This window comes from Haliotis rufescens, unplaced genomic scaffold (genome assembly GCF_023055435.1).
Source record: "Haliotis rufescens isolate VD_foot unplaced genomic scaffold, xgHalRufe1.0.p SCAF_4, whole genome shotgun sequence".
In the NCBI taxonomy this organism is placed as follows: Eukaryota; Metazoa; Mollusca; class Gastropoda; order Lepetellida; family Haliotidae; genus Haliotis; species Haliotis rufescens.
This window is the reverse complement of record NW_025964112.1, coordinates 6,476,333-6,497,039: the sequence shown is the minus strand read 5'-3', so window position 1 is coordinate 6,497,039 and position 20,707 is coordinate 6,476,333. Positions and strand designations below refer to the sequence as shown.

At 43.4% G+C, this 20,707-nt stretch overlaps 1 protein-coding gene across 1 annotated transcript; it reads left to right on the top strand.

Annotated features, from left to right (window-relative positions):
- The first annotated feature begins 1,267 nt into the window (after nt 1-1,267).
- On the top strand, nt 1,268-17,333 carry LOC124143040 (alpha-L-iduronidase-like). Its single transcript, XM_046511834.2, has 15 exons — nt 1,268-1,522; nt 2,377-2,520; nt 3,819-4,009; nt 5,674-5,769; nt 6,237-6,457; nt 7,256-7,356; nt 8,759-8,837; nt 9,253-9,499; nt 10,503-10,584; nt 12,743-12,846; nt 13,626-13,750; nt 14,288-14,422; nt 14,894-14,970; nt 16,539-16,663; nt 17,121-17,333. Exons 1-15 carry the CDS (start codon nt 1,383-1,385, stop codon nt 17,219-17,221), a joined length of 1,968 nt encoding a protein of 655 aa, XP_046367790.2. The 5' UTR covers nt 1,268-1,382; the 3' UTR covers nt 17,222-17,333.
- Nucleotides 17,334-20,707: the final 3,374 nt, after the last annotated feature.

Genomic DNA, 20,707 nt, shown 5'->3' with positions numbered 1-20,707 from the left:
GACCTTTCGCTCTCCGGGCGGACGCTCTACCACGAGACCACGGAGACGGTCACGTTCGTACACTGTGCCAGATAGGCTGGTAGAAATGCTGCGCATTCTTCTGGTTATAAAGACACAACCTTCAGGAACAACGAATACACGAGATTCTACTCACAATGAGACGAGGTATCGGAAGGAGACTTGGGGCACTCATGGCACACTTTAGGCAGACACTGACTACTTGTAAACTGATTTGAGTGAATGTTGTCTGCCGCCGCAATCAGCAATAGTGCACCTGCCAAACTAGTGGTTGATAGCATGAGCAGCATCGTGGGGGTTCAATTCAGACGACTATACATGCAGGTCACATCGCCGTTTCCTACTATCAAACTGGAATTTATTGATTGTAAACAAAAGCATGCAATTTTTATTATTTTAATCAGAATCTCATTCCTGTGGCCACACATCGTAATCAGCGGATCCTTGTTTCAGATAAAAGCGGCTTAAAACCATACTCACTCACTCACTTGTTTCAGACGGCTCACACGACAACCAGGACGTAATGGAGAGATATCCTGCCTGTAATCTAACACACCCGCACACACCGTGGGTACACATATAGTCCTATACGAAGTCCGAGTTACGTACGAATGACATCACGAACTCTCTGATACGACAGCGGTCCTTGCATGCAGATCTCGATATACGCACTGAACGAGCGTGTATCGCCATCATTAGTAATTGTCGGGCAAAAGAAAGTATGCACTTGAAAATTGGATTCAACCAAACACTTACAAACGTTATCAAAACGTTACTAAGCTGAAAAAAATCGTCGGATTGCAAACTTAAAGTCCAAAACAGAAGTATTATTCCTGTGTCAAATACATTATCATCGAATAAACATTTGTTGTTTCATTTAAACCACCACCAGACATGAGTGTATACTTTCTATTGACCGTCAGTATAGTAACCACACGCCATATTCAAATACTAAGCAACACAAATACTTAAGCTTGATCCAAAGCACGCGAATACGACACCGTAATATTTATACACCATACTCAAATAACAGTGGAACGACCATCACGTCATCACAAATACCTGAATCTCATTTTCTGTTCGAGTTTGCAAAAAGGTTGGAAATAACACAGATGAGTGAATCCAATCTTCACTATACAAACGTTAAGGTTTCCCTTAATAAACGTCATGCGTGAATGGCTAAAACACGTCAGATTGTAGAGCCTCGCCATCAACCAGGTCAGGTCAGCTATCAGTTCAGCTGACATGATTAGCTAGATAACGGTACACGACGGACGTAACTGACCTTGTGCTGTGTGTAAACACCTGGGCCACCTGTATACGGTGTGGTCTGTTTGCTGCAGCTGTAGGTGTTACTGCAGACCATGATGCTGTGGACCATTATTTCCTTCCTACTGTCGCTGCTCGGCCAGAATTCCTGGGGACAAGGCAACTACGGCTTTACCCTCAACTCCTGGGACGTCATCGGAGATCTGAATCATTTCTGGAAAAGTACCGGGTTTTGGTGAGCTGAATTTGGTATGATTCCATAGAACTAGTTTAAGGAGAAATATTGATGTGTGTTAATGGTACCATCACCTGCCTACACTATATATATTGTTGATAGAACATCTTGAAAAGCCTACATTGCTCCCAAATCCCTGTTGTTTTACATTCTTCTACTACTTTAGGCTACATGCTCTCTAATGTGTATTTGCTGGAGCGGCCTAGTCGTCAAAGGCGTCGTGTTGCAGAATTGCGTCCCTTAGGCGAGCCAGATACCTATCATCGTGTGGTCGAATCCCGGTTCGTCAATGTGGTTATGTTTCTAGGTTTGTTAGCACCATTTCCTTGTTCGTGGATTTCATCAAAGTGGTTAACTGTGTAAGACCTGCGGCACTCGTACCTCACTTCCCAATCAAGCTGACAAGACGTGATCAACTGAAATAATGTTCAAAGCGGCTTTAAACCCAACTCACTCACTCACACATTATATGTTTCCCGTATTGAAGGCTTGTTGTCCATTTCCAGCCAAGGTCGTGTCGTTGTTGTTAGTGCTGTGTGTGACACTGAGACATGACGTTTTGAATAATAACTGTAATAGTTTCTGCTAAACTGATTGACATGTCAATGGCAAAGTTAAATTTTTATTGAAATTAGTTTAAGAAGAAATATTGATGTGAAGAGTATGACATGTTCAAATGCCTTACCATTAACATTTTTACTAACCCTTTTTAATTTCATACAGGCATATTCTGAACAATAGCTTCCTGATCAACCAGGGGAACATGGTCTCCTGTAAATGATTTAATTGACAACCCTTTAAGATGATTGTGTGTAGATTTTGACATTAAATGCATTTTCCCGTTTTGGTTTAAGCCCCCCACTGCCACATTCTGATGCCGCCAAGTTTGACCTCAGTCCCGACATGCAGCAGAATCTGGCCTACATCGGCGCCATGCCTCACAGAGGGATAGAACAGGTCCGGATACACTGGCTACTCGAGCTCATCAAGGTCACGAGGTCAGTCAGGGGGGCGCGATAAATATCTTATGCGCGGCGAAGTTATGCCACCAAATAATACTTATACTAATTCCGGTTTAAAGATCCAAGAATCTGACTCTGATATTAGGAAACTCATTGTACACTCAATGGACGTCAAAGTCACCTTGGTCGTCTTTGATTCTCTTTGCATGAGAATTAAAAAGACATGGTACTTACGAAAAGTCAGACCGAAATCGTTATGTTTGTCGCGTCGAAAGGTAACCCTCTTGTCAGTTGTGACCAATTCCAGATTTTACCTTGTAAATATCCTTTCTATATCAGTAAATACCCTTGACCAGTTCTTGACCGTATAGGATGTGTCGTCATTACCATCTCCATCCCAATCATCACTACGTCACACAGACTTCCTCGCACTCATTATCATTATTTGATTGGTCAGCTATTTATATTCATTCGAATGGAGCTTTGAAGGAAGCCATGGTGGCGAATGGACCCAGGTTATTTATCATAACAGATTTGGAGACATAATACATTGGATAATTGAAGATGGCTGTGACTGAGTGCCTTTGTCAGTCGATGGTTTGTACAGTTCAAATAGGGGATATGTTAGTTATAATGTGTGACCTGGCTGACATCTATCGTAACCGATACTGTGAACAATGTGCTGTCACTGAGTGGTTCGTTGACAAATACGTGCATTTATAAAGGATTTTAGATGTAATAAAGATGTTTACGAAGTAAAAGCTCATTCATGGAGATACATGTACTACGCACTTATGGACAATCATCTTCCTTCGGCAAGGGAGTTAACTGACTAAAGAAGTCCCGTTTCCACTTCGATAGTCAAGTTAACTCTCTTGCTTCGGGAGGATCATGGAAAATCAAAGTTACATCGATTATTCGCTGTTAGAAAAAGAGCAGTTTCAATGTTGGACGTTCGACCCAATAATGACTAAAAAGGGATAAGTTATTTATATTGTACATTGCTATTATATTACCCCTAGGGGACAGATATAGGAAAAAATATTGTCAGTTATTCTCACTTTCCATAACAATTGTTCCTGCTTGCTGATTGGCTGGTTCGTTCCAATTGTTCCAATGTTTTCATTGTTTGCGAAGATGCCCAGTATCAATGTGACCTCATATGAATCGTGACATTGTCTCAGATGAAGTAATCCATTGTTGACGTCTTTCGAACATTTGACGATTGAGCATATGAAACTCACATATTTTCTTTTTAATTTGGGTAATATATATAATAACCTACTTGCAATTCGAAATCCCTCTTGAATTAATACTAATGCATATGTGTACAGCGTCAACAACGGCAACGCGACGTACGACTTCACTGATCTGGACAGTATGATGGACCTCCTGTATGTGAACGGCCTGAAGCCAGGGTTTGAGATCATGGGGAACCCGTCCAACCTGTACACTGACCTGGAACACAAGACCCAGGTGTACATGTGGCGGGACATGGTGCAGACCATAGCACAGAGATACATCAGTAAGTCTCGGGTCACTCTCTGAAGCCACTCCAAGGTGTTCTCTGCCAGCGATTCATAGAGGTTGTAGGTTGTCTATCAGGCTGTCCAGGTCAAGGGGTCCTAGAGGTTGTAGGTTGTCTATCAGGCTGTCCAGGTCAAGGGGTCCTAGGGGTTGTAGGTTGTCTATCAGGCTGTCCAGGTCAAGGGGTCCTAGAGGTTGTAGGTTGTCTATCAGACTGCCCAGGTCAAGGGGTCCTAGAGGTTGTAGGTTGTCTATCAGACTGTCCAGGTCAAGGGGTCCTAGAGGTTGTAGGTTGTCTATCAGGCTGTCCAGGTAAAGGGTTCCTAGAGGGTGTAGGTTGTCTATCAGGCTGTCCAGGTCAAGGGTTCCTGGAGGTTGTAGGTTGTCTATCAGACTGTCCAGGTCAAGGGTTCCTAGAGATTGTAGGTTGTCTATCAGGCTGTCCAGGTCAAGGGGTCCTAGAGGATGTAGGTTGTCTATCAGACTGTCCAGGTCAAGGGGTCCTAGAGGTTGTAGGTTGTCTATCAGACTATCCAGGTCAAGGGGTCCTAGAGGTTGTAGGTTATCTATCAGACTGTCCAGGTCAAGGGTTCCTAGAGGTTGTAGGTTGTCTATCAGACTATCCAGGTCAAGGGGTCCTAGAGGTTGTAGGTTGTCTATCAGACTGTCCAGGTCAAGGGGTCCTAGAGGTTGTAGGTTGTCTATCAGGCTGTCGAGGTCAAGGGTTCCAGGAGGTTGTAGGTTGTCTATCAGGCTGTCCAGGTCAAGGGGTCCTGGAGGTTGTAGGTTGTCTATCAGACTGTCCAGGTCAAGGGTTCCTAGAGATTGTAGGTTGTCTATCAGGCTGTCTAGGTCAAGGGGTCCAAGAGGTTGTAGGTTGTCTATCAGACTGTCCAGGTCAAGGGGTCCTAGAGGTTGTAGGTTGTCTATCAGGCTGTCCAGGTCAAGGGGTCCTGGAGGTTGTAGGTTGTCTATCAGACTGTCCAGGTCAAGGGGTCCTAGAGGTTGTAGGTTGTCTATCAGACTGTCCAGGTCAAGGGGTCCTAGAGTTTGTAGGTTGTCTATCAGGCTGCCCAGGTCAAGGGGTCCTAGAGGTTGTCCAAATTTCATTTTGGTAATGTTTCTTCATCAGTATACGTTAAAAGTTATGATAATAATTTATGTCCATCATCACAATCTTAGTAACTGAAAAGTACATACCTCGAGCAGTTGTCATGTCAAGTTGACCAGTTTTCTGAAGAAAACTGCACGATGAGCTTTTCTACATATAGTGTTGTAAATAAAGTGACAAAAATCATATAAAAATGCTTTATTATACAGCTATTTTCAATGTATTGTAAAATCACATACATTTGTTATGTTTTAGTGAACAGTGAGAACATTTTAACACATTCTTTCAAAATGTATTATTTGAAATGTAAAACATATCTCAGTTTATGAAGAAAACAAATCTCAGCCTCTGAAAATGAAAAAAACAATTACAAGATGACTCACACATACACGCACCTAAATATCAAATGGTCCGCCCCTTACTAACAAGGCGCAGTTGCCACCAAATGTAATTCACACAGATGAGGATATTTATGGTAGTGCATGCCATCATTGATGTAGTTGACTTGTATGGCGATACAAGGAAGTGACGGTTGTCATATGATGTTGCAGGTAAGTATGGGCTGGACTACGTGAAGACCTGGAACTGGGAGACTTGGAACGAACCTGACTGCGGGGACTTTGATAATCTCAAATTCACTGTACAAGGTACACATTTCAGATTGTACACACTTGTCCTGGGATCCTGTGAACGAGGCTGTATGTCCCTAGGGAGCACATAGGGAGATCACGGGGTGACAGGAAAGGATACGAACTTTGACTTTCTCTTCAGAACGTAATATTAGTTTGGATTACCATTCATTCATTCATTCATTCATTCATTCATTCAACATGACAGCTATTAAATACGAATAATTACTGACGCAATGCAAAGAAGATTTTATTTATCTGTCTTTATTATGTGATATTTGTCTCCAAAGTTTATCGAGTATTATGGTTTTTATCTCCTGTTCCATATAAAATCTGGTTTCAAACTTTCAGAATATCGGTTGGCGTTGCTATCACTACATTTGCCAGTTTTTGAGTCTTTCGATTTCCATAATGAAGTTAATTGTAAGAGTATGACGGCTTAATGTCACATTAATTACATCATTATCACAACCCATGATGTGCAGGCTTTCTGAATTATTACGACGCATGCTCCGAGGGTCTGAAGGCAGCTGACCCCAGCCTGATACTGGGTGGCCCTGGCTCCGGCTGCGACTCCATCAGGAGCGGGATCCCAAGGTTCAATAAGAAGTATGCGGAGACTTTGCTGGACCACGTGGTCAATGGAAGAAACTACTTCACGGGGGAGAAGGGGGTGAGGATCGACTTCATCTCCCTACACAGGAAGGTAGGTCAGGTGTGGTGTGTTTTGATACGACGGATTCATTAGCTGTCTAAACCAACAAAACAAAACATAAGCTGTCTGGTACAAGACATCGCAATCCATTGTGCAGAGTTGCGCCCCTTTGCCGTGCAAGAGGGACGACTTCGTGGATTCGAACATCAGGTTCCTGGACTACACTGCAGTCCACTAAGTGACATATTTTGGTTGCCGTTTGTCGTCTCTCCTAATTCCTTTTCTCGAACACCTGGTATCATCCCTATTTGATAGTGATTCATAAACGCATTCTTATGATATGGTCGGAATCGTACAATCGACTTTTGGCAGAGATTTCTTGTGCATATGGTAAGGGTTTTGTCGCTTTTATTTCTTTGCTTCATTTTTGTCATATTTTATTATAAACTCCGCTAGTTATATACATGCACTATGTGTATTTGTTGGTGTTTAACAATGATATGTGACTATACATGTACTTTGTACTGGACCCGTGAAGATCCGAGGTAGAATAGGTCTTCAGCCATCCATGCTTGTCGTAAGAGGCGACGAACGGGATCGGGTGGTCAGGCTCGGTGACTTGGTTGATGCATGCCATCGTATCCCAATTGCGTAGATCCATGGTCAGGACGTCAATCACTGGATTGTCTGATCCATACTCGATTACTACAGACTGTCGTCATAGAGCTGGAATATTGCTGAGTGCAGCGTAAACAACAAACAAACAAAACCTTGTACTGTGTATTTGTTGGTGTTTAACAGTGCGACATGATGCTATACATGCACCTGAGATGTGTCTGTCAATTCCAGGGAGACTCTCACGCTGCCAACATCATTAACGCCGAGGTTGATTCCGTGGCAGTCATCCGGAAGCGACACCCAAGCCTGGCCAACAAGCCTTTCTTTAACGAGTAAGGAGTCTTAATTTGTCTCGACTGATGGTAAAAGCTGGTACCCAATTTGTTCCTGAGTTGAGACCTTTGTTGATGTCATTTGGAAACTTTTAACTTTTGGCGTTTCTATGGAAACAAGTAAGAGGGTAGTCTTCATCAACAATATTGTACAGCTACATTGCTGGGAACTGTTATTCTATGTGAAAATGATGACTTCTTGTTACGATTTAGATTAAATATTGTTGATGTGTTGGGTGTGCTCCTTTGGTTAAGTTGGTGTAGGCGAGTCCTGAGCGGGGTTTTATGCTGTCGTCAGCAGATTCTACTGTAGTCTAGTCTTGTGGTTGAGAGTCGAGCACAATGATAACGCAAGAGTTCAGCCGTGGTCAGGCTTCCAAATGAACAACACAATCCCGACAGTCATTGTGACCATCCAAGAGTCGCTACCTGGTCTGTTTGAAAGTCATTCTGACCCGGATTCCAATCGTCAATACTTCACGGGTTTGTATACACAAGATTCCCCCCGTCACCCATGTATACACACAGCTTCTGTCAGGGTAGTCATGATGCGTGTCTATTTTCATTCAGGTAATGAAATGAGCACGTTGCGCCAGAATTATTGCCGATGTAATCTGAGCGCTCATTGGTCTGAGAATGTTGCGCGAGAAATATTGCCGATGTAATCTGAGCCCTCATTGTTCTGAGAATGTTGCGCGAGAAATATTGCCGATGTAATCTGAGCGCTCATTGGTCTGAGAATGTTGCGCGAGAAATATTGCCGATGTAATCTGAGCCCTCATTGGTCTGAGAATGTTGCGCGAGAAATATTGCCGATGTAATCTGAGCCCTCATTGGTCTGAGAATGTTGCGCGAGAAATATTGCCGATTTTATCTGAGCGCTAATTGTTCTGAGAATGTTGCGCCAGATTTATTGCCGAAGTAAACTGAGCCCTCATTGGTGTGAGAATGTTGCGCGAGAAATATTGCCGATGTAATCTGAGCCCTCATTGGTCTGAGAATGTTGCGCGAGAAATATTGCCGATGTAATCTGAGCCCTCATTGGTCTGAGAATGTTGCGCGAGAAATATTGCCGATTTTATCTGAGCGCTAATTGTTCTGAGAATGTTGCGCCAGATTTATTGCCGAAGTAAACTGAGCGCTCATTGGTGTGAGAATGTTGCGCGAGAAATATTGCCGATGTAATCTGAGCCCTCATTGGTCTGAGAATGTTGCGCAAGAAATATTGCCGATGTAATCTGAGCCCTCATTGGTCTGAGAATGTTGCGCGAGAAATATTGCCGATGTAAGCTAAACGCTCATTGGTCTGAGCACCTGCAGTTTCCCCTCTTGTGTGAACGTCCGACGATTATTACTGGGCTGTGTGTTGGACACTACATACTGTGTATATTTCACTTCACAGCGAGGCTGACCCCCTCGTGGGTTGGAGTAGACCAGAACACTGGCGGGGAACATCCAGATATGCTGCATTTGTTGCCAAGGTAACGGTAGCTAACTCAATTTAGGAACTTTATCAGCATCAAACATAAGCATATACATCAGCTGTAAATTATAAACATCTCTACCGAATGCTGTTTTTTTTTTTAAAAGATATACTACTCAAACGAAGTTAAAAAACACCAGATTCTTTCATATTATTATATTTAATCTGTCAGGGCGTGACAAATTAAATATAGTAATATGAAAGAATCGGGTGTTCTTTATCTTCTTTTGAGTCGTATATAATAATCGATTAATTGTTTCAGTTCGGGCCAGATATTACAAAAAGTGTTTAATATGTAGAATTTGTTCAATAGTTTGTTATCGCATTGACGTATTCTGGTATCCCGTGTAAGGTTAGCATGACGCATTTTTATTGTAATTTGCTTCGTATTTTATTGCAAATGTTCATTTCAGGTTATAGCACAACATCAAAATGTCATCATACGTAACCAAACTGGAAATATCAATTACCAGTTGCTAAGCAACGATAACGGCTTCCTAAGTTATTACCCAAACCAGTTTACACAGCGCACTCTACTAGCAAGGTTTCAAATGAATAACACCAGTCCAGCTCACGTGGCCTTTGTCAGGAAACCAGTATATGCTGCAATGGCAATGCTGTCGTTGCTAGGCGACCAACAAGTTAGTTTAGACAGCGGAGGTGAGTTGTTTTTCCTTTCAATGTATTATAAAAAGTTAAAAGACATTGCATAAGTATTTGCTGTTGTGAGGATGTGATACTGCAAAACAATGGTGATGGATGTGGGTTTGGATACCCAATTGGCAATGACGATACTTATTACCAGCTAGGAATTCTTTATACATATCAATGGTATGACAACAAAGGGAACTAAAACAGTCCAGATACGGAACTGGATAAGATAAAAGATCTAGGTACTCTATTTGATTTAAGACGTGGCAATAAATATCTCTCAACAGAAGGTAGAAATGCATACCCTTTGTTTAAGAAATGGTCGGGGTCAGCTAATATTTTCAGTGATAATTTTGAAAATAACATTTCTTCGTTCGCCAGTACTGTACCTGTGATCGTTGGCATGATATTGCTGTTATATTTGTTAAAAACTCACTCACCCACTCACTCACTCTGGCGACAGTTAGGGGCCGGGTATTAGCGGGTGTATGAGGAGGAAATGGATATTCAATCGGTCAGACTTCAGCTGAGGTGCCTGGTATGCCCCGTATGCCCCGTATGCCCCGTGCTGATTCTGGGTTAGACTGAGTCCCGAGCACTTGTGTGTGTTTGTCACAAGATATGTCTTAATGTATCAGATGGTCAGGCAGGGTGACTTGAAGGTTATCATACCCCGATGGTGTGGATCGTTGCTCATAATATCAATCACTCGGTTGTGTTGCCATTTTCAATATATACAGGCCGCCGTCATATAGCTGAAATAGTGCAGGGTGAGGCGTTCACAACAAACAAACCTAAGCGTACGCATTAAGAAGTCACCCCGAGGCCTCCAGTACCTGATGCCCGAGGATCGGGTGTCACATTGTGTGACGTGTGACTGCGTCATGGAGCCGGATGTGGGGGATAGTCCGTCATGCTTCCATTTACTTCCCGGCTGATATGGCTTGAATATTGCTGAGTGCGGCATAAAATAACACCAACGATCACTGACTCACTGCTATATCTGTTGGAGGCTTCTCCTGTGTGACACTTGCGTCCGTGTGCGGCCTGGCGTCCCTCCACCAGCCGGCAGCAGACCACAACAGTTCAGACAGGTACTGTACGGGCAGATCACAACAGTTCAGAGAGGTACTGTACGGGCAGACCACAACAGTTCAGACAGGTACTGTACGGGCAGACCACAACAGTTCAGACAGGTACTGTACGGGCAGACCACAACAGTTCAGACAGGTACTGTACGGGCAGATCACAACAGTTCAGAGAGGTACTGTACGGGCAGACCGCAACAGTTCAGACAAGTACTGTACGGGCAGACCATAACAGTTCAGAGAGGTTCTGTACGGGCAAGTCACAACAGTTCCGACAGGTACTGTACGGGCAAGTCACAACAGTTCAGACAGGTACTGTACGGGCAGACCACAACAGTTCAGAGAGGTACTGTACGGGCAGACCGCAGCAGTTCAGCAGGTAGTGTACGGGCAGACCATAACAGTTCAGAGAGGTACTCTAAGGGCAGATGACAACAGTTCAGAGAGGTACTGTACGGGCAGATCACAACAGTTCAGACAGGTAGTGTACGGGCAGATCACAACAGTTCAGACAGGTAGTGTACGGGCAGATAACAACAGTTCAGACAGGTACTGTACGGGCAGACCACAACAGATAAGACAGGTAGTGTACGGGAAGACCACAACAGTTCAGACAGGTAGTGTACAGGCAGGCCACAACAGTTCAGACAGGTACTGTACGGGCAGACCACAATAGTTCAGACAGGTAGTGCACGGACAGACCACAACAGTTCAGAGAGGTACTGTACAGGCAGAGCACAACAGTTCAGACAGGTACTGTACGGGCAGACCACAACAGTTCAGACAGGTAGTGTACGGGCAGACCACAACAGTTCAGACAGGTAGTGTACGGGCAGACCACAACAGTTCAGACAGGTACTGCACGGGCAGACCACAACAGTTCAGACAGGTACAGTACAGGCAGACCACAACAGTTCAGACAGGTACTGTACGGGCAGACCACAACAGTTCAGACAGGTACAGTACGGGCAGACCATAACAGTTCAGACAGGTACTGTACGGGCAGACCATAACAGTTCAGACAGGTACTGTACGGGCAGACCACAACAGTTCAGACAGGTACTGTACGGGCAGACCATAACAGTTCAGACAGGTACTGTACGGGCAGACCACAACAGTTCAGATAGGTACTGTACGGGCAGACCACAACAGTTCAGACAGGTACTGTACGGGCAGACCATAACAGTTCAGACAGGTAGTGTACGGGCAGACCACAACAGTACAGACAGGTAGTGTACGGGGCGAACATTAAAACCACAGCTCATCATAACCAAGTCTTGATCACTATAAACATCGTGAATCCTCGTTTATACCATTCTCGTTTATACCATGGAATATTAAACTACCCATTCAACAAATGATTATCGAAACCTTTTCTCGATTTAAATCCTGTATAAGCAAGATAGGTAAATAACAGTGCCGCCATATTCCTCATATGATATCAGACAATTTAACAACATGCACGCAAAATTAAGACAGGGGGGTGGGACCTTAATTAACGATATACTGAAATAAGAAAGGTTTAAACGAGGATACAAGCTGCCGATGTGGCAGTTAGTGTTTCTTTACTTTTGAGACTCTCCCTTAAGATGTCGACATAAACATGATACCCATGCATTGCAAGTGTGAGCTCACGTCATGCACGAGAATCACTTGCTTACATGTCCCGTTAGACATTGCATCAGTTGCTTATGGATAACAACTTCATTATTTACTGCAAAAGATAATCTATAAATTATCTATACGTTGTCATCCGTCAACTTCCAAGTAATGCCTATCCAACAATCCAGTTGCTCCTACACCTTGAATGTTGTCATCAAAACAAACGCGAAATTTTAATGATAGTTATATTGGTAACTTTTTCACAGAAAGTTTCAAAAATTGGTTTCTGTTAAGGCACAGGCAAACATTTCGATGAGTCTTAATATGATTTCATGAGTTTTAATTAATTTGAAGATAATCGAGAAAAATGGTGAAACAGTTAGGACTATACTAGGGGTGATTCAACGAATGTCGGTACATTGTGATGTACAATCTTAAAGATGTCTGACATTGCCAGTTGGCACCAAGTCACTATTAAAGTGGAAGGTTTTGATTTCTCCACTCTCCTATATTCTACTCACACGTGGACGTCATTGACGTATTTACTCGCACGTCTCTACAGCTGGCAGAGTGCACTGCTGATCTACAACAACAACGACGTTGACGATGGTAACTGGGGTATTCTCAATGTAGACTGGAACATCAGGCCTCCACAGGGCACAGAAGGTAGGCATAGCAACGCTACAGCTACAAACCCAGATATTTAAAAAAAGCAAAAAAAGCTATGAGACGAAATGTTTTTTTCTAAAAAGTACATTGCAACAATGTAATTTTATTGGCAGGCAATTTCTTTTTTTTCGATCTTCAGTGGAATACACATTTGAAACGGAAAACATTTTTCATAGTCAGTAGGAAATACTGCCATACAATCTCGGCCATCTATTAGACAATCCAGAGATTTTATTTGTTAAATTTTAAATTTTATATGTATATGTTTCAAAGCATAGTGTGGAAAGGAAGTCGCCAGTATGAAATTAGTGACGTAAAGCGCGAGAAAGCTTGGCTAATGTGGACTCCTTGCTAGTCATTTCATTGGTCAGTCAAAGTTTACGAAAGGTCGTTCTGACCTGACCTGTAAAGGGATGTCCTCAGATCTTTCTTGAGTGATCCGAGAACTAAGGTCTGATTGATATGCGATTGTCTTTCAGGGCGACACTTCTGTACAGATGCTTGTTCCTTTATCCTTGCTTGATAAAGTTAATCCTGTCTTCTTTGATCCTAACTGCCACTTTAATACAATATTTTACATGGCATATACCTGATATTGGTGTGGTAGACAGGCTCAAATAGATGTGTGGTCAAGGACGCAGACAATTATCTGTAAATGAAAGCGACAAAACCCTTTCCATGTTCATCAGAAATCTCTGCCCAAAGCAGACTCGACTGCACGAGTCCAACTATCATGAGCATGTGTTTATGAACCACTAAGTGTCCCTTGTTTCCAGAGCTGTTCATGGTCCAGTACGGAGTCAACTGGGACATGGGGGACCCCATGGGGGTGTGGGGAGGCCTGTTCAAGGCCCCAGACTTCCCTACAGTCTCACAGTTCAAGTCCATCAGGCAACAACAGGTAATACCTGGATGTTAAGAAGGCAGCAACACCCAAGGTCAATTTGCGATAATCCCATGACGAGAGATCGGGTGTGTCGTGTGAGCAGGGCATTGATCTACTGTGCGATCCACTACACACCAACTGCGTGTAAAAGGCCTGACTGGTAGAGTCCCGTTCTCCAAAGGGACTACGGTAAATCTAGGAGAATAACATGGGAGTTACGACAGTCTTAGCGCCAAGATCGCTTCGTGGAACAGGGCCCAAGGCGACGTTTTAAAGAAGCAATAACATTAACATGGACATAGATCAACTTGTTTTGTAGATCAGCATCCCTGTGACTTTATTTAAAGTTTACTGGAACCATTATCATCCCGGTGCGACACAGTAAATGTACTATGTCGGTATCGGAATAAGCCCAGTCATTGAGTCACAAACCCCAAACAAAAGATGAGACTACATAACGCCCATTTGCAGTCAGACCTAACGTTGAAGAGAGCAGCTAGCCCAGCACATTGTATTTGTCTATGATGTACTTATAGCCACGTGTTAATTCAGGGTCCAGTGAAGTGGACGTCCTACCCAGTGTCGGCTAACGTTTCCCAGGTGCCGATTCCACCCATGTTCCAGCTCCTCACAGACAACGTGCTTCTGATGCACCTGTGTGCCAAGTCCAAATACCCTCCGGAGCAGGTGCGTGGGTCGTGAGACAGGTGCGTGTGTTGTGACGCAGGTGCGTGTGTTGTGAGACAGGTGCGTGTGTTGTGAGTCAGAGGTTCGTGGGTGGTAAGACAGAGGTGCGTTTGCTATGATTGGTAAACTATACGTATTCTGTCTGATGTTACGCCACTTTTCTCAATATTCCAGCAATATCATGGCCGGGCTTCACACACGAGTGAACGATTTAACCACCAGGCTACCTCCCAGCCCTTTAGCAGACTTGAAAAACACGCACCATCAGATGCACCGTAATGAGTTGCACATTGAGCACATGCAAGCACATGTGTTAAGTCTTGTCAGACATGGATTCGAGTTTAATTTAAAGGAGGCAAATTGTAACGCTTCTAGCCTGTGAATATGATGCGAAGGTCAAGAACGACGTGGTGGTTAGGACAAGTATCTATGAATCCTCCTCTTTATGTTATCCTTTCTATGTTGTGACAGGTAACTGGTCTACGCTTCATCAACATCACATCGGGACAGATTCTCGTTGTCTGGTCTGATGACAACATCAAGACCAAGTAAGTAACTCTTGTGGTGCAACGGTTCTGATACAATGGTCCAGTGCTGTAGCGGTTCTGGCACAATGGTCTAGTGGTGCCATGGTTCTGGCACAACGGTCCAGTGCTGTAGCAGTTTTGGCACAATGGTCTAGTGGTGTAGCGGTTCTGACACAATGGTCTGGTGGTGTAGAGGTTCTGGCACAATGGTTTTGTGGTGAAGAGGTTCCGGCACAATGGTCTGGTTGTGTAGCGGTTCTGACACAATGGTCTGGTGGTGTAGCGATTCTGGCACACTGGTCTGGTGGTGTAGAGGTTCTGGCACAATGGTCCACTGCTGTAGCGATTCAGGCACAATGGTCTGGTGGAGAAGCGGTTCTGGCAAAATGTAGATTCGTTTCTAATAATGCTATGTGTGTCAAGGTGAGGGTATTCTCGTAAGGGATAGCTAAACACATGTGAAAGTAAACATATGTTCAGGTCTCATCCTCATCAAGTCTTGTTGCCTGCCGTCTGAAATACGCGGGGAGTGTAGCATGAGGACTTCCCTCCCCATTTTAGTACGCAGGAAAACATCTTTTCCAGAAGAGGTCCATTTATACCAGTTCTCTGATTCGAAGAAATGTATCGATGGATCACGAAGCCGCGATTTTGAATGCAGACGCCGAACTTGCTCTCAGAAGAGGCATTTTGATTGGTTGTTGATTTTAAGCTTATGAGGGAGAGAAATTCTGTGCTAAGTTAATGATAAGAGAGCAGAAATGGTGACTTCCGAAACGAAAATATGGTGGGCAATGAAAGTTAGTGGTATTCTAGATATTCGAGGATGGGGAACTATCACACAACCAACCAAGAGCAATATATCTCATTAAAATCAAATCTTACTGCTCGCTACCGCTACATAAAGATCTGTGGACAGCCCCTTACAGGTCACGTCAGAACGACCTTTCGCGAAAATTGACCGATCAATGAAATGACAGACACAAAGTTTTTGACAACTTCACATCGGGGCAGATTCTAGTTGTCAGATAAAAAGTTTAAATCAGCCAATCAAATAGGAGATTTCTTGAGCTTTTCGGCACTAGTTGAAACATTTGAGAACTGAACAAAAGTAAACTGTGGAATGTGTAATAGATGGCTTAGATTGTTTGGCAGTGCTTCCCACGGGCTGTGCAACGCCACTCCCGTTTCAAATGTTTAGCTTTTCCCCCTCCAAATGGAATCTGTTTCAGCGGATTATCAAGACTGGTTATTCTCTTGCACTGAAGTTTCATTTTTACTGTTGTTCGGAATGTTCCGTGTTGGTCTTTCCGAGACTGCATGAGTAGAAAACACATTCGGATTTTCATTTTCATGATCTCGTAAGCGACGCTCTGGTCGGATGAAAGGTAGTTCTGACATGACCTGTAATGGGATGTCCTCAGACCTTTGTATAGCGCTAGTGAGGACTAAGATTTGATGTTGATGAGATTGGTCCGTGCTAACCTGGTTTAGATTCAGGGGAACCATTCATATCAAATCTGATCAGCTCTTCATCAGAACATCTATCACAGATGTCCGCTCTGTTTATATGTTCCTTCCTTCAACAGATGTATATTCACGTACGTCGTGGAGTACTCTGCTGACGGATCAGAAGCTGGGTTTAAGAGGGTCAACGAGGAAGACACCATCGTCACGGCGGTCGTCATTGCTCCACAACCTAATCCTGCCACGGGTAGGTCCAAGATGCGTCCGAAATGTCAAAATACTGGTAGACACCTGAGAAACATTAATTGTAAACCTTTCTGGTAATTTTAAATCTTACCAGCACAAGTGTAGCATGTTACTAGTGAGTGAGTGAGTGAGTGAATATGGTTTTACGCCGCTTTTAGCAATATTCCAGCAATATCACGGCGGGGGACACCAGAAATGGGCTTCACATATTGTACCCATGTCGGGGATCGAACCCGGGTCTTCGGCGTGACGAGCGAACGCTTTAACCACTAGGCTACCCGACCGCCCCGTTGTGCGATGAAACAAATTGTGATGATACCAGGTTTTCTCGAAACCCTGCATGACTTAGGTTTTCCTCCACTAAGACACACTGCCATGTAACTCAAGTACTGTTCAAAGCTGCAGTAAACTCACTCGCTCACTAAACAGGAGTGTTCAATGTGTAGTGTTGTTTCCAGGCTACATCGGCGACAAGATGGTGACGGGCAGCTACAGGGTGAAGGCAGTGGACTATTTCAAGAGACCAGGGCCATACTCACAAACACAGATATACAAGTGACATCAATGATAGATTGGGATACAAAATGTCCTATTGTAGCAGAACGAAAATAAGACCATGTAATGAAATGTGACTGTAAGTTGGACGTGCACAAATAAAAGATAGCTGTGTATGTATGTTGTCCGTTTGTTTGTTTCTTCACTCTGCACTCAACAATATTTCAGCTATATCACGTCAGGCTCTAAGTAATCGGGTCTGGACCAGACAATCCAGTGATTGACATCATGAGCATCGATCCACGCAATTGGGTAATGATGACATGCATCAACCAAGTCAGCGAGCCTGACTACCCGATGCCGTTAGTCGCCTCTGACGACAAGCCTAGTCGCCACTTACGACAAGCAATGTCGACTTTCACGACAAGCATAAGGTTGCTGAAGACCTATTCTACCCTAGATCTCCTAACCTGTGTACGAAAAAGTAAAAGATGAGCCCGTGTTCCATATGGCTTGATGTTATGAAGTGGTACTTTTTCATGACCCTGTTTAAACACAGGCTGAAGTAGAGGAAGGAGGCGGAAGTCTCTGATTCAGGCGCAGCGAATGTTGACATGTACAAATAATTATATTATGCTGTTACTGTGCCTTTTCTGATGAGGATTATATCCATGTTTCTCAATAATGACATTTACTTTTTAATACGACAGTAATGTTAGAAATGTATCAAGGTAAAGGAGCTTTCAGGGCTCCTAGAATTGTTAAACTTTTAACTATGGTTAAAATTCATGATCCTGATTTAAACTTCTTCGAAACAACTCCTTGATGACTTGAATACGATGAAGGTTGACTGTATCTCCAGAACGCCTCACATACTGATAGGGATTTTGTGGAAGCATTTGTTTAACGCCGCACTCAGCATTATTCCAGCTATATGACTGCGTCTATCTGACTGAGTCTAGACCAGACAATCCAGTGATTGACATCATAAGCATCGATCTACGCAATTGGGTGAGTGAGTGAGTTGTGTTTAACGCCGCTTTTGGCATTATTTCAGTATATCACGGCGTGTCAGCTTAATGTCGGAGGAAAGCCCAAAGTGATGCAGTATTCAGACGTTTATGGTGCTGACAAACCTAAAAACATAATCGGGGCGAATCGGGATTCGAACCAACAATCATAGGTTTCTGGCGTGCCTAAGGGCAAAGCGAATCGCGGCGCCTTAGGCGACTGGGCCACCTGTGCCCCCAATTGGGATATGTATCAACAAAGTCAGCGAGACTGACGACCCGATCCCGTAAGTGGCGTGAGCTGCCGAAGACAGCCTGGGTCTTCACGTTTGTATTTTTGGATGATTAATTCCACAGTACAGACTCTCTAGTATAATTGTACATATTGGCAGCATGCATCTGCACAAATTGGCGTTCACCTGTGATTGTACATGAATGACTGACAAGCATCAACCACATCGACTTTTCAGCTGTGATTGTACATGGATGATTGCCAAGTAACAGCCACATCGACTTTTCAGCTGTGATTGTACATGGATGATTGACAAGCATCAGCCACATCGACTTTTCAGCTGTGATTGTACATGGATGATTGACAAGCATCAGCCACATCGACTTTTCAGCTGTGATTGTACATGGATGATTGACAAGCATCAACCACATCGACTTTTCAGCTGTGATTGTACATGGATGATTGACAAGCATCAGCCACATCGACTTTTCAGCTGTGATTGTACATGGATGATTGCCAAGTAACAGCCACATCGACTTTTCAGCTGTGATTGTACATGGATGATTGACAAGCATCAGCCACATCGACTTTTCAGCTGTGATTGTACATGGATGATTGACAAGCATCAGCCACATGGACTTTTCAGCTGTGATTGTACATGGATGATTGACAAGCATCAGCCACATCGACTTTTGAGCTGTGATTGTACATGGATGATTGCCAAGCATCAGCCACATCGACTTTTCAGCTGTGATTGTACATGGATGATTGACAAGCATCAGCCACATCGACTTTTCAGCTGTGATTGTACATGGATGATTGACAAGCATCAGTCAGATCGACTTTTCAGCTGTGATTGTACAGGGGTGATTGACAAGCATCAGACCGACTTTTGAGCTGTGATTGCACATGAATGATTGACATGCATCAGCCACATGGACTTTTGAGCTGTGATTGTACATGGGTGAGTGACAAGCATCAGATCGACGTTTCAGCTGTGATTGTACATGGATGATTGGCAAGCATCAACCAGATCGACTTTTCAACTGTGATTGCACATGAATGATTGACAAGCATCAACCAGATCGACTTTTCAGCTGTGATTGTACATGGATGATTGACAAGCATCAGATCGACTTTTCAGCTGTGATTGCACATGAATGATTGACAAGCATCAACCAGATCGACTTTTGAGCTGTGATTGTACATGGATGATTGACAAGCATCAGATCGACTTTTGAGCTGTGATTGCACATGAATGATTGACAAGCATCAGCCACACCGACTTTTTAGCTGTGATTGCACATGAATGATTGACAAGCTTCAGATCGACGTTTCAGCTGTGACTTTTACATGAATGATTGACAAGCATCAACCAGATCGTCTTTTCGGCTGTGATTGTACATGGATGATTGACAAGCATCAGACCGACGTTTCAGCTGTGATTGTACATGAATGATTGACAAGCATCAGCCACATCGACTTTTCAGCTGTGATTGTACATGAATGATTGACAAGCATCAGCCTCATCGACTTTTCAGCTGTGATTGTACATGAATGATTGACAAGCATCAGATCGAAGTTTCAGCTGTGATTGTACATGAATGATTGACAAGCATAAGCATCATCGACTTTTCAGCTGTGATTGTACATGGATGATTGACAAGCATCAGATCGACGTTTCAGCTGTGATTGTACATGAATGATTGACAAGCATCAGACACGTCGACTTTTCAGCTGTGATTGTACATGAATGATTGACAAGCATCAACCTGATCGACTTTTCAGCTGTGATTGTACATGAATGATTTACAAGCATCAACCAGATCGACTTTTCAGCTGTGATTGTACATGGATGATTGACAAGCATCAGATCGACTTTTGAGCTGTGATTGCACATGAATGATTGACAAGCATCAGCCACACCGACATTTCAGCTGTGATTGTACATGAATGATTGAAAAGGTTCAGATCGACGTTTCAGCTGTGATTTTTACATGAATGATTGACAAGCATCAACAAGATCGTCTTTTCGGCTGTGATTGTACATGGATGATTGACAAGCATCAGACCGACGTTTCAGCTGTGATTGTACATGGATGATTGACAAGCATCATCCAGATCGACTTTTAGCTGTGATTGGACATGGATGATTGACAAGCATCAGATCGACTTTTGAGCTGTGATTGCACATGAATGATTGACAAGCATCAGCCTCATCGACTTTTGAGCTGTGATTGTACATGGGTGATTGACAAGCATCAGATCGACGTTTCAGCTGTGATTGTACATGAATGATTGACATGCA

Bases quoted from the DNA above. Each gene is read 5' to 3' on its own strand.
- LOC124143040 (XM_046511834.2), top strand. From the start codon at position 1,383: ATGATGCTGTGGACCATTATTTCCTTCCTACTGTCGCTGCTCGGCCAG. The intron at 10,585-12,742 runs GTACTGTACGGG...ACGTCTCTACAG, and splicing joins GACCACAACAGTTCAGACAG to CTGGCAGAGTGCACTGCTGA. The intron at 14,423-14,893 runs GTGCGTGGGTCG...ATGTTGTGACAG, and splicing joins CCAAATACCCTCCGGAGCAG to GTAACTGGTCTACGCTTCAT.